The sequence below is a fragment of the Tinamus guttatus genome, unplaced genomic scaffold (assembly GCF_059628265.1).
Source record: "Tinamus guttatus ecotype Peru unplaced genomic scaffold, ASM5962826v1 Tinamus_guttatus_pri_ptg000165l, whole genome shotgun sequence".
Classification (NCBI taxonomy): Eukaryota; Metazoa; Chordata; class Aves; order Tinamiformes; family Tinamidae; genus Tinamus; species Tinamus guttatus.
Window position 1 is genome coordinate 229,436 of NW_028288699.1, and position 13,952 is coordinate 243,387.

Consider the following 13,952-nt stretch of genomic DNA (forward strand, 5'->3'; position numbering starts at 1 on the left):
TTTGTGGATACGCATTGCCTGGGAATTTATCTGGCAGCTTGCCATGCTGCACATGAGGAACATAAGCCTTAAGATGCTTCTGCAAATAGTTAACATTAAGAAGAGACTAAAAATTAAAATTAAATCACAGGCTAGTTCCACGCATACCTACTTTCATAGGCAACAGTTTAACAGAGCTGAAATCAATAACAAAAAATAAAATTCTGTAATAAATGATTAATTTTAAATTAATACTGCTATTTTTAAAGACATAAACTGTTCATATATATTTATCTCACAAACCCAGAAAGCTAAATGTAATCTAAAGGAATTTCCTTCTCGGTAATTTTTATTCAGTTGTATTTAGTTGTATTTTCTCAAAACATTATTTAATATGAATGTGTGTAGATCTTTAACATTAATTGATGTCTCCTTTCCCCCTGTGGCTAGACGGAAATGTTCATATATTGCAAAAAAAGACTTGGCACCAAAGAAAAATGTAAACATAGGAACAAGTTCACCAGCACCATTCTAACATTCACATACTAAATGCAGACCTAATTCTGGACTTGAGATTTCATCCCACTTCTACATCATCTCTCAACAAAGCCCAGGTTTCATCCACATAAACCACTAACTCAGTGACTAAAAATTTCTAAGCAAGTAAGTGCCATGCATATATTTACATCTTCATTTAAATGACAATAGTACCAAGTACTTCAGAATTAACCTGCACAACCTGATTCTATTATTCCTGCGTCTGCTTCACTCTCTCGATTTCAATGGTTATGAGAGATCCACTTAAGGGTCTTGGGCTTAGAAATAATGTACGACACAGCGTGGTCAAAGTTCACACAAAGCTGAGGACAAGTCAGTACTTCTGCGTGTCACTGAAACGCCCCGTCTGACGCACTTGCTGCAGCTGAATGTGAGGAAAGAAGCCCTGAAATCCCAGCACAGCAATGGCAGGTTTTGTTGCCTTTCTCTGTGTCAAGTTTATTCCTTCTGCAGGGCAAGAGAATTCCCCGAAGAGACTGGGAATTCCCAGCATGGAATTCCCAAGTCAGGAAAGTCATAAGTCCTGCTATGACCTAAATGGTAACACGGGCATTCTTAAAAAAAAATGTTAAAACGTCTGTCCCATGTCCCTTAAAATTTAACCTTGTGTTTAATAATATTTTCTCTGCCCTGTTCATGGCAGAAGATCAAGGCCCCCTCCTGCTACCACCAACAGCACGTATCTACTTACACACATTCAAATACATGCACACCATCTTTTCCTCCTGCCAAGGCTGTTGTGATACAAAAGCAAGAGATGAGCTGAGTTTAGGCTGTGGACTTTAGTCCAATGAAAATATTTCTTTTAAAGCCTGCTTGGGCTTGCTGTGCCCCACAGGCGAGGAGCAGGGACCGCCTGCAAGTCCGGCGCCGCTGAGGAGGGACTAGCGTGGAATACGTCATGGCAATGCGGATACATGGATTTCTTACCGTGTCCCCGGGCTTGACAGAAACTGCCACCACTGTTCCAGGCATGGGAGATCTCAAAATGCTGGAGGTGTCCTCGGCTGCTTTCTCCGGCATGTACTTGCTCAGCTCTGCCGCCTCCTTCGTCAGTATTTGCAGTTTGTACTAAAGGATAGGAAGAGGAATGGCACCTTGGTGAACTGCAGTTCATAACCTGCATTATTTTGACGCAGGCTTTTATGCAATACATCTCTCACCTGCTCTTTACAGGAGTGTTCAAAATACAGATTTTTGAAATCTTTGTTCAGAGTTTCGTTTTCAGGGAGCAGAAAGAAAAACACACAACCTCAAACAGCACCAGTGGGTATATGATAGGAAAGAATCAAATACAGTAGGAAATGTCAGGGTCATTTAAAAATTGTGACAGAAAAAGAAAAGATTTTTAAAATGTGTATTATTTTTAGTAGATAAGGAATAGCTATGCATTCATTTTTATGGCTGTATCAAACTAGAATTTTCTCAAATATTTGTAGGAAACTTTCCAGATTTTCAACGACATAACTTCATATTAAGTATGATTTTTACTTATTTTAAATTCGTTTTTCACGGTTATTTAATGTCTGAAGCAAACGCTTCTTTATATTTTGCCACTAAAACACACCACACAATCCCACTCCTGTCCTCTCACACACAAACAGCGCGCTGAAACATTTTGTTTGGATCAAACACACTGCGCTTCTAGGAAAAAACGTTCAGCGGCCATTACCTAGCTTCAGAGAAAAACACAAAAAAACGCTTTCTTTTTTTTCTCTTATGGCTTGAGACTCTGAGGAGGCGCGGGCGCCCCGCGGCGAGGCGACGCTGCCCGGCGCGCGCGGCCCTCCCTGCGCCGCGGCCTCCCTCGCGGCCTCCCTGCCTCCCTCGCGGCCGCGGGCCCCGCGCAGGCCCCGCGTGGGCCGCGGCTGCAGGGGCGGCCCCGGCAGAGGGCAGCAGGTCCCCACGCGCCGCGCCGGGCGCAGCGAGGCCTGCGCGGCCTGCGCTCCCCCGCGGCCGTCGGGACAAAGCTCGGGGTGCTCGGCCAGGGCCGCCCTGCGTTTCGGATGCGAACGCGGAGTTGGACACCTCGCAGGTTCCCTTCCCACGCAAGTTGCTGTTGTTGTGTCAGCGTGAGGATGTCTTTACTCCTCGCTTCCACGCAGACAGGAAAAATCAGACATCCTTACGGTGGAGGTAACGGGGGACTCTTGCCGTCTGCTTCTGCCAAGCGGGCGGCAAGGTGCTTAGAAACGCGTTGGGAAGGTTGGGAAGGTCATTAGCTCTGCGGTGAAAGCTTTAAAAAGCAGCTTCCAAAACCAAATTAAGCCAGAGGATCATCACTGTGGATAGATGGTGCTTCGGCACACTAAGTACATGCAATGAACAGCACAGCCGCTGCGTTAGAAAACACTTGGTTCTAATCATCAGAGCCAAAAAGCCCTCTGCTAAATACACAAACTTGCCACCACAGTATTTCCGGGGGCTGTGAGCGGCACCCCTGGGCCTTGGGACGCTGCTCTCAAACGCACGAGCCATGGCTGGGCCCGGCGCGTGTCAGCACCATTTCATGTGCAGAAAACGGCTTCACCCCAAAGCCTCCCGCAGGCGCCGCCGTGTTGATTAAGGGTGGTTTGTGCTTGATTTGCGTTCACAAAAGCAAAATACAGTCAGTTTTCTGCCCAAACAATGCCGCTCAGTGAGGTGCGCCCCGTTTTTAGAAGGGGGGTGTGTGTGTGTGCACGTATGCACACGTGCATGGGCGCTACACGGGAGGAGGGAGATGTTGCCTGTGGGGGATTCGATGACACAAGTTGCAAATAGAATTGCAGCAATGTGACAGCTCGAATAATAGCGTCGTGTGCATGTTTCTCTACTCTCGAGTGTCTGTTTTGCAATCAAGACATACAAGTGTCTGCCAGCTTCTGAAGGATATGATCCTTAAGTGAAATTACTGTGCAAATAAAAGCTTTTTACTCCTATTAAAATTCGTCTGAGTCATAAGTGGCAAGGAAAAAATGCTTGCAGAGTGTATTCTGCTGTCAATCTAATAAACATTCTGTGCAGAGGGACTATTTATCAAAGATAAATTGTACTTAAAAGTCCTTCATTAAATCTATGGGGGGGAATATAATTACACCAAATTGCACAGTTTCGGTATCCATGGTTAGTGCTGTCTTTGTACTCTGAGTTTGAAAATAAAAGATAAAAATAAAGCGCACGCACACACAAGGAAGAACACAGAAACAAGTTACAGTTGTCGCCTGTGCTGCTGCCTTGCTCGGGAGACTATTTTGACGCGATTTTGGAAGATGAAGCTGAGACTGCATTTAGTTTTGTAAGCCATGTATGTGCACGGATCAACCCTTCTGAGCTGCCCGATTTCAAAATCTAAGCACCAAGTGAACGCTGTATCCTCTGCGTTCATCGAGGTGACAGCGTTTCCCAGGGCCGCATATAGCTAATTCTCCCTGCACACAACTTAGAGCAAAGGGGGGAAAACACACATCCCTGAGCGCACTGCGCTTTAAAGCTTGATTCTCCACACCAAGCTAAAATATCCCTACTAAACATTGTTTTTACTATCTTTATAATTTTCATATCTTTTAGATTCCTTTCCCGGCAGGACTCCTGTTTTCCTTGGAGTGAGATGCAAGAGCCAGTACACTCAAAACTTTAAAATGCACGTCTTTGTTATTGATGAGCCGTTCCTTTTCATTTGTATTTGTTTATTGTTCTTCAGTCTGTTTGGGGGATAAGCAAGTTATTCTAATAAAAAAAAAAAAAAGTAAAAAACAACAACAGTAAACTTCCCAGGAAAGGCCTTTTTTGGCACAGTGGGTTCCCAAACGACCTTTCAGAATATAAAAAGACAAAGCAGCAAAGAAAGGTTCCTTCTTTAAGGCTACCTTTGATGTATTCCTGCTCCTGCCTGGACACCGCCACTCGCGTGGCCGTGGCTCTCTGCTCAACTCTCGCTGCGCCCGCAGCCCTGAGCTGTACAGGGGAGCTGCCCACCTGACCCACAGGGTCTACAGAAGCACCAGCAAGGCCAAATCCAGCTCTCAAATATTTAAAAACATTTAAGAACATACCGGGGTTTGGGTTTTCTTTTATTTATTGAATTTTTTTTTTGCTTTGTTTTGTTTTCTAGTTGCCTGAGGGGCACTGCTGTTACGCCTATCGTTTAGTAAATCAGGACAAATCCTTACATATGAAGTAGTTGTTTTTATACGGTATAAATGCAGTGCGGACAGGGTCTGGGATTTTGGTGTTTTGTGGGGTTTGTTTTTTTTTCCCCAGAGAAGGAAGAGGAAGAGAGAAGAGGCGTAAAGTGAGGAAGGCTGTAAAGTTTGGATTACAAATGGAGACCAGAAGGTTTCCCCTGGCCTAAAACAGAAGAAACATCTGCTGGAGTGGAGAAGAGAGTGCGGGCAGACGCTGAAGCGGTGAGGTCTGCTCGCGATCAGAGCCGAGCTGGTGAGATGTTGTCACTGGCCGCGGCTCCCCGCAGCAGGGTTTTGGAGCCTAATTCTGCCAGACGAAGGAAAGTTAATAAAGAAGTACCTGAAAGGAGCCGTGCGGGTGCTGACGGCGCAGAAAACAGGTGTTTCTTTCTCACAAGCCTGTTGGAGTCCACAATCAGTAGACAAAAATAATAGCAGGGAGAGGGGATGTTACTTAATAGTCGCCTTAGCGTAACAGTATCCTGCCCTACCTCTCACAGTAAATGAATTTGATGTTTATGTAATGCAAAACTACCTCTCACAACCAAACCCCTGTGACAAAAATAAGAAAAAAAGTGTAACAATAACAGTGCAAAGGAAAAAAAAAAACAAAGAGTAGGAGACAGCAATATATCAAATATTATACCTTGCTTTTGTGCTCATTTTTTTTGTAGACATATAATGCACTATTCTTCCAAGCAGGTACACAAGAAGAGAGAAAAACAGTTGCTATTTAGGTATACGGTTCAGACTTGCACTTGCTTTCCGTGAAACCCTCCAAGCTGCATTCATTCTGTTACAGCTCGCGATGGTTTATTCCACAGGATCTACCCTGTACACCTGAAACTCATGTTCTTGGGATCTGCAAATGCCCAGACTCCACTGGAGATTTTATGGAGCAATGTAAGGCACCGATACCCACATCTTCAGGAACTACAAAGATTTGTTAAACATGGTCATGTAATTTCCCTGTAGCGTTCCCAATGAGCACCCTGTGTCGAGTCACTTAACATGGTCCCTTCCAGCTTGACCACGGCAGCTGCCCAGTATTCATCCAAGGCAGCAGTGCTCCGGTGCTCAAGACGTTATGGGCTCGCTGCTTCTTTTATTTACCAATATATATTTTAACAGAGGGACCAAAGCCCTGTTTATATTTCCACCACAACATCTAAGCAGGAAAAAAAATATATGCATTTATTCCATATTACTTGAAGGTGCTGACACCACCACCTTCCAGGGCCACAGACCTCCCGCTCGGCAAGGCGACACGCGGCGTTTCAGGAATTCTGGTGCTGTTGGGTTTTCCCGAGCTCCAGAGCTCATTTCCTCTCCAGGGCTGGTGGTGGGGGCTGCTCTCCCGTCTGTCTGCATCTCCCAAAAACCCCGGCACCCGCTCGCCTCGGGGAGGGGCTGATTCCACCGAAACACCCGACGCACCACGAAGACAGCAAAAACAACTGACTAACTAACTAACTAAATGAATAAAATAAAAACTTAAATAAAACTAAACCAAAATAAAATAAAGCAGATTGAGGCCCCCAAGCGCTGGGCCTCGGTGCGATGGCTGCGGGACGTGGTCGCGGGAAGGCCGGAGCCTCGCGCGGCCCCTCAGCACGTGACAATGCGGGCGCCTCCTTTCACGCGAGGGCTCTGGGCTGCCTGACGGCACCTCCAGGGCTCCACTTACACCCACAGCGGGTGTATTCCCAACACTGCCGCAGCGAGGGGCTGTGCAACAGGGAACAATGCTAGGCTGCTTCCCTGTTTTTCCCTGTTTTCCCCTGTTTTTCCGCAAAGGCTGTGGGCGCAGCAGGCCGGGCGCAGGCCGCGCTAATTAGATTAATGGCGCAGCCCGGGCAGAGCGGGGCCACTGCACCCGGCGCCGGGCGGCCCAACGAGGACAAACACTGATTTCAATTCCAGGCAGAGGAGGCGGCGCGGGGTATTTAGCATAGCCTTTATGGCGGAATGAGATGTTAATTGTGTACCATTACCTCTAAACGGCTTGCTTGTTGTATAAATCACCGCGCTAATTGATGCCGAGATGGAAACGTAGCCACGGGCAAGAAAGTGGCGGAACGAGCACCGGAGATGGCGGGTGAGGGATTATGGAGCAAAACCATATGGAGACGGGGCGCCTTCAGACCTGCACCGCACCGGGGCCTCGCAGCAGAAATGCTCCTTACCCCATGGTTGGAGAGCAGCATCTCAGTAAGGATCGCGGCCCAAAGGGAACCTGAGGGACAAATGTGCACAAGGAAGCTCGACACGCGCTCCCCAAGAGAGCTGGTGGGCTGAGCGCCTTGCTGAGTGCTACCCGTGCCTTGGGGCCGGGATCCTCCATGGCGCTTGAGACCCCCCTGCCCCAGCCACAGCAGGGAAACAGGGAATCTTTAAGCACACAAATGTGTCTGTGCTCAAAATATATACATATATATATATGTGTATATATATATAAAAGAAATCAGAAGGCTGATGATAACCGTAATGCCCTAAATACAAGGAAAGAGGGAAGCGACTTTGTACACCTGCAGTAACAACTCTGGTCGGTGCCCACACAGAGGCAAGGGAGTCCCTGCCAGCCCCGCTCCCTCCACGGCAGCCCCGGAGGCAGCAGGACCAAGGCAGCCTGCTTGCTCACACACGAGTTCTGTAGTTGCTTGTCAGCTCTAAATAAAATAAAATAAGATAAAAATCATTACCACGGCAGGCATTCGTAACTGCATTGCCAGGGTATAGCCTCTTGTCTTAAATAAGGGACACGTTTGACCAAGCCCCAACCACACAAACAGGGCTGCAGCTTTCTCCTCTAGCTGGCCACCTTTTAGCTACAAAATTATCTTGTGTCCGAGCGTGCTGGCCCCACTGCTCTAGAGAACAGGACTTTTCCTTAGCTTAAGAGAGCGCAGAGAATGCATATATCAGCTAGTTTCATTGAAAAGCAATACAGGATCCTCCAACATTGAATTCTCTCCTCTTTTGGAACTGCTTTTCTACCTCCTACATATGCCAGGAAGTTGTTATTCCACGGGTTTTAAAGCATTGTAATAATATTTATTGGCCCTGGTTCCCAAAGAATACACCTAATTCCAGAGACTGTGTACATACACATGCATATGTGTATGCCCTACAAATAGGTCTGGGCTTATGTATGTATATAAGGGAGAGCCCGGGGGTGGACACTTAGCAGTTATAAACAGGCAGTACTAATGCAAAAATTACTGCTTGCTGCAAAACCAAGTGGATAACAGAAGAGAACCATTTATTGGTTGACAAAGTGTTTCAATTACTTTGAGAGAAACCTTTAAATTATTTCTGATGCAATAAACCAAGCAGGAGTAAATAGAGTGACGCTAACGGCAGGATTCTCTGTGATAAAACGTCACTTGAATTCAGATTTTGTTCACAGCACATAAAAAGCCCGTGGATTATATTCTTGTGGCAGTGAACCCTACAACTTTAAGGAAACATTAGCTAGATCTGGGCAACGAAAGGGACCTATGAAATAGAAACGAATGGCAGCAGAAAGAAAAAAAAATCTGTTGACTGCTTTGAAATAACACCTCCCAAGTGTGCAGCTAGTTGACATAAATGGAAACGCATTGAGGAAAAGAGCTGTGAAGCTGTGTGTAACAGTCCTGTTCCTAATCATTAATCACTTTTTTTTTAGACCATTTAAACTAGCCCATTAGAGCCTGCAGCAAAATGCCAACACTCCCATCACTTGCATGTCAGCAGTGCTGGTGTTAACAGGGGAAAATATATGGTTTCTGTGACTGTGCCCCAGCTATACAGCATTTGCTACCTTTAATTGAAAAAGGCAGTTAAACACAAGGTAAATCATTCAGTTAGCTGAGCTGTTTAATAACACATAATTGATAATGTCAATATGTTACAGTGCCATAATGCATCACTTTCATCACTTTTATGTCTCCATTATAGTCAACTTATATTTAGAGCATTTACTTTATATCTGCTATTTAATGAAAAGAGAGGGGGAAAAAAAGTGAGAACTACCTCAAGTAGCACGTGCGGAACATACATAGGATGCACAAAAGTACCTCAGATGCTCTGCTCTTTGGTTGGAAACCAAGTGCGTGCCACAACCCTTACAACACTGTGAAAATGTTTAGTTATGTCATTAACAACTTGCTTTTTGTCTCAAAGCACCAAAAATTCCTTCTGGGGAAAGAAAATAAATAAATAAATAAACAAAATACAATGTATTTCTCTGATAAAATCAGTTTAGAAAAAAGCATGGAAAAACCTGCACAAGAAAAAGCAACTGCTCATTTTCCAGGTTAGGCCCCAGTTCTGCCAGCATTGCTTAACTTTTCACTTGTAACCAGGCCAACAGTAGCCACCAGGACTAGTTATTAGAGTAAAACAAAGCCTATGCCCAAGTGTAAGACAAAATCAAAAATCCCTAAATCTGAAGTAAGAAAAAATAAATATATACCTAATCAGCTGTGCAGAGTAAACATGACTAACCCATTATGTAGTATAGCAGTTTATAACATATATTACTAAAAAAAAAAAAAAAACTCAATTCAATTTTTTACAAGTACTTTAAATGGGAAGAACATTTGCCCTTGTTTACTCTATAACAATGAAATTTAACTATTGACAGGAGCCAGGCAATTCTTCCTTTTTCCTGTAACAGAGAACAGCAAATGGTTACAAAGTGGACTGTTCCTGCCAAAAAATTGTGTCCTTTTTTAATGAAAAAAAAAAAAGGAATCAGCTTTGAACGGCCACTATTACAGTGTGTCCTAAGTGTTGGCAGGAATGGACAAACAAGTCTGAGCTGCGGAGCAGGTGACGGAGCAGGACCCGCTGGGAGCAAGCACGGCACAAAGCTGGCTGGCGCTTTGAGCCTCCTTTCACTAGGTTCCCCGGTAGTATTTGTGTGCTCTGAGATTTCTGATCTGTCACAGACACAGTGGCTGGAAAGGCTCAGTATTTTGAACATCATCAGCTGGCTCGGAGGGAACCCGTTGTCCTCTTCCTGTTCTTGTAGTTGGAAAGCAGTTGTAGTGAGGGACAATGTTCATGCTTAATGGCAAAGAGCAGGTCTTTAAGCAGCTTTCAGAGGTATTGAGAGATGGCACCCAAATAAATCCAGGTTGCAATGAACTACACCAGCCACAGGTGACTACAAAGTTGCCTGCACGTGTCATAAAGGTAACGCAAAGGGAATTTCACGGAATGGTTGAGGTTGGAAGGGACCTCTAGAGATCATCTAGCCCAACCCCCCTACACACGCAGGGACACCTAGAGCACATGGCACAGGGTGGCATCCAGGCGGGTTTGGAAGATCTCCAGAGAAGGAGACTCCACAGCCTCTCTGGGCAGCCTGTTCCAGGGCTCTGTCACCCTCACAGGAAAGAAGTTCTTCCTCACATGGAGATGGAACCCCCTGTGTTTTAACTTGTACCCATTACCCCTTGTCCTGTCACTGGCCACCACCAAGAAGAACCTGGCCCCATCCTCCCTACATTCTCCCCTCCCGTTGATAAGATCCCCTCTCAATCTTCTCTTCAGGCTAAACAGGCCCAGCTTGCTTAGTCTTTCCTCATACGATAGATGCTCCAGTCCCTTAATCATCTTTGTCGCTCTCTGCTGGACCCTCTCTAGAAGCTCCACGTCCCTCTTGTACTGGGGAGCCCAGAACGGCACCCAATACTCCAGGTGCGGCCTCACCAGAGCTGAAATTCACACCACAAAGAGCAAGGCCACGGCCAGTTAACTGTGCAAGGCTCCCAAAGGTAACCTGCACAGTCTGGTTTGACTGGAGGCTGGGGGACATATATAAAGACAACAAATCTTTACGTTTTTTAAAAAAGGGGGAAAAAAGACAAAAATGTTCAAAACTGTATCTTCAATTACATAGCAGCCCAGCACCTATATTTTTCAGCTTGTTTGGGTTAATTCCAAAAAATATAAATTATTCACTAAGCTCAGCAAGAAGTACTTTTTGAAAAGTATCATCTGATTTAGGGCATAACACATCCCTCTCTAGAAAAAAAAATAACTAAGAGCAGAATTGGCTTACAAAAATGCCAAGTAAAAGCTGCTTAATTCCTAAACACAAGGGCCTTTTCCCCTCTGGGAGGCCTTGGAATAATAAATGTTTAACTCCTTTTCCCTTCAGGCTGCTTGGCATTCACTTGAATGGAAGTACAGGCCGATCCCGGCATCCTTCCCTGCATTGTTGGGCTGCGTGTGTCCACGCAGCACATTTAGATGGGTTGTGCACTAAACAGCCTGCAAAATCGGGGTTCAGTTGGTGTATTTTACAGAGAGAGAATTGCAGTGTAAACTACAGTTGATTTGGAGGTTTTAGTAGTGTTACTGCTCACGTTCAGGTCCTTACATCCCAGATCTGCTTCTGCCAATAGTACTGCTGATTTCAACAGGTTTATGGGTCCGGGCAAGAAACTTCTCTGAGAACTTTCAGCTCTACAGGTATTAAGCAAGTTGACGTATTGCACATTAACAGACACATATATATTTACCTGGAAAAAACTGCTTGAAAAACAAATCCTTCACCCCTACGATCTTTTTTCAGGATAGGGTTGGCAGAAAAACTGCTAACTAATACAGGGAAAGAACGCTCTACTTTTCTGTTCCTCGGTTTAAGGAAGCTTAGTTTTTGCTTCAGATGCAATTAAATTAACAAACAAGACTGATGGTAAGATTAAACAATGGCACAAAACGTCTGAAAAAGTTATGATATGCAATAAAATAGTTTTAAATTACATTTCTTACACATTCTGTGTAGTAAATAATCACGACAGCTTCAGTGACAGTGCACCTACAGCACCAGTATTATTCTTGCTGACTACTGCTTCATTTCCAGGGATCATTTCAGGTACGAGGAAGGAGATCTGCATTAGCAGCCTGAGGCTCCTGCTGCATGTTCCTACTCTTTGAAGCTCAGAAAGGCACGTTGCTGCATCTGCGATCATGAGCAGCGCCACTCAGGCAAGCCCTAAAATGCTCTTTTACACCACAAACTAGTGCTTTTAGGATTCAGGCCATCCATGACAACCTATGCTATTATCTGTGGGCTATATCCAATAAAAGACTTAAGTCTTAGACAGAAATGAAGCACCCAAATCCAAAATGGCAATAGAAACTCGGATTATCTGTCACTTTTTGCTGACGATGCTTGAATTCGAACCTCCTTCCTCTTTTAGATCGAAATACAAGTTTAGAGTTTGGCTGCTGTACCTCTTCACAGTCCTGTAATTCAGCCACTTCCTTCCCCAAGCCCAGATGTGACCCGAAATCAGGAAAGCAGGGCCCAATTCTGCTCCAGGGACCATTCCTACTTTCGTCCTTAGCCTGCCATTGTATATGATACATAAAACACAGTAAAACTAAGAGGAAGAAACAAAAACAGAAAATTTGAAGCCAAATAGATGATAAAAATATACTAAAAACACTCTCAAAGGCCAGCCTCTTGTTCTCAGTACTCATGTACTTAACACATCCCCTAAGCTTTCTATTGAATTGGGGCAGCTATTTCAAAAACAGCTTCATTTTTTTTTTTAATTCACACAACCACAAGGTTAATAATTCTCAAATACTCATTCAACAATTTATGATGGAGCTGTGTCAGCCCAAAGCCCTAATGCAGCCACCTAAGACTGAATCCTGGGAGTCCTTTAACAGCGAAAAGCAACTTAACCCAGTGCATGTGGGACACGAAGCGACGCAGATTACCATATCCAATTGCACTTGATAGGGCAGCAGAAGGCAACCACCCCAATGAAAAGCTGACCAGCACACCTTGGTTAGCAGCTCTGGTGAAAAGCATTAAGGAACTTTTAGGTAACGAGGTCTTAGAGCAAGGAAGGACAGATATGCAGCATTTTGTTCACTCAAATCTCTTTCATGCCCTTGGAAATCTCTACCTTTCACTTCCCAGTGAATCACTTGCTCTTTTGGAGCGCACTCCCACGTGCCCTTCTCTGTAATTTGAAATGCACTTTAATGTATTTCACATTAAAAATTTCTGAGTGCTTCTGAACTTCAGTTATGACTGCTTACATTTTAGGAGATTAGGAAAAATTGCATGTGTAAATGTGTTTGTACAAGAGACTTTTCAATGCTTACTACCTGCTGAGCCAGCCTCTAAACTGCAACTCTTTCTGCCAAGCATTTCACATTAAATTAGGGAGTTTTCTGAAAGGCTAAATCCCCCCCAGCCCTGGTGCCCTCCTCCCCACGAGTTATTAAGCGTGTGAGCTTTGGTCATTATTGCACAAGTGAGTTAACCTCTGTCCTCGGGGCAATATTTTGCAGCTGTTGGTTAAAGGGATTCAGTAGACGATGCTTTTGTGAGGAAGGCATTAAGAGCATGCTGCACACTCATCTCAGCCTGGCCAGGGCTGGATTTTCCATGCAACGGTTAAAGGATTGTCTGAAACTTTCTAAGACGATCAAAATGAAAAGGAAAAGAGCGGAGAAAGAAAGCTAGGGATATTTCTTTAAACACAAATGAAAGCCAAAGATAAATAACTGACTGTGAATAAATATTTTAATCGGTCCTGCTCTTTACTTCACTGAACAATGAATTTTTATGCCGTGGCAAATGCATCTGTAATTGCTGTTATAAGGTTTCTTTTAGACACGCATTTTATACAAGTCCTCTCTTCTTTTACACCAAATTACGCCTGCGTCTCACCCTGGCACTTCTGAGCATAACTGCTCCAGTGACCTAGAGCACATGTGGGCTATCACCCTCCTCGCTGCTTTAGGCTCCTGCTAACACCTCTCTGCTGCTTTAAAGGGCAGAAGGCACCTGGTACTGCACCTGTTTGCATCCCCAGGAAACCTGAGCCTGTTCCTCTACCAAGGGTTTATCGCTTCCCAACCCAGAGGATGAGTCACAAGCAATCTGAGCTCAGTCTCCTACCTATTGCTACACACAGAGAATTCCTCCATCCCACCAGGAAAGCTGTTCTGTAGACTAGTCGTGACCTTAGCAATCAGCATAAGTCTTTGCATCAATAATTATATAAATCTAGTTTGGGAATATGAAAAGTAGCAATAAAGGCAGCTGCTGAGAAACACTGATTGCTGAGAATGGTTGTTGATGAGGGGTTTAAAAAAAAAAAAAAAGGAGGAAGAGAGGGTTACAGAACGGCAAGTAGCTAGTACTGAATTTATCCATCACAGTAGTCTCGCTTCCCAGCATAAAGTCTGGAAGAAACCTGCAGGTTATCCTGTTGCTTCCCT

General features: G+C 44.6%; 1 protein-coding gene across 1 annotated transcript in view; it reads right to left on the bottom strand.

Annotated features, from left to right (window-relative positions):
• Positions 1 to 1,305: 1,305 nt before the first annotated feature.
• The window catches only part of PCCA (propionyl-CoA carboxylase subunit alpha), a 242,509-nt gene continuing 229,862 nt past the window's right edge, over positions 1,306 to 13,952 (bottom strand). Inside the window, exon 22 of the mRNA XM_088522787.1 lies at positions 1,306 to 1,608. Within this exon, the coding sequence (XP_088378913.1) occupies positions 1,306 to 1,608 (303 nt within the window). The remainder of the gene's footprint in view (positions 1,609 to 13,952) is intronic.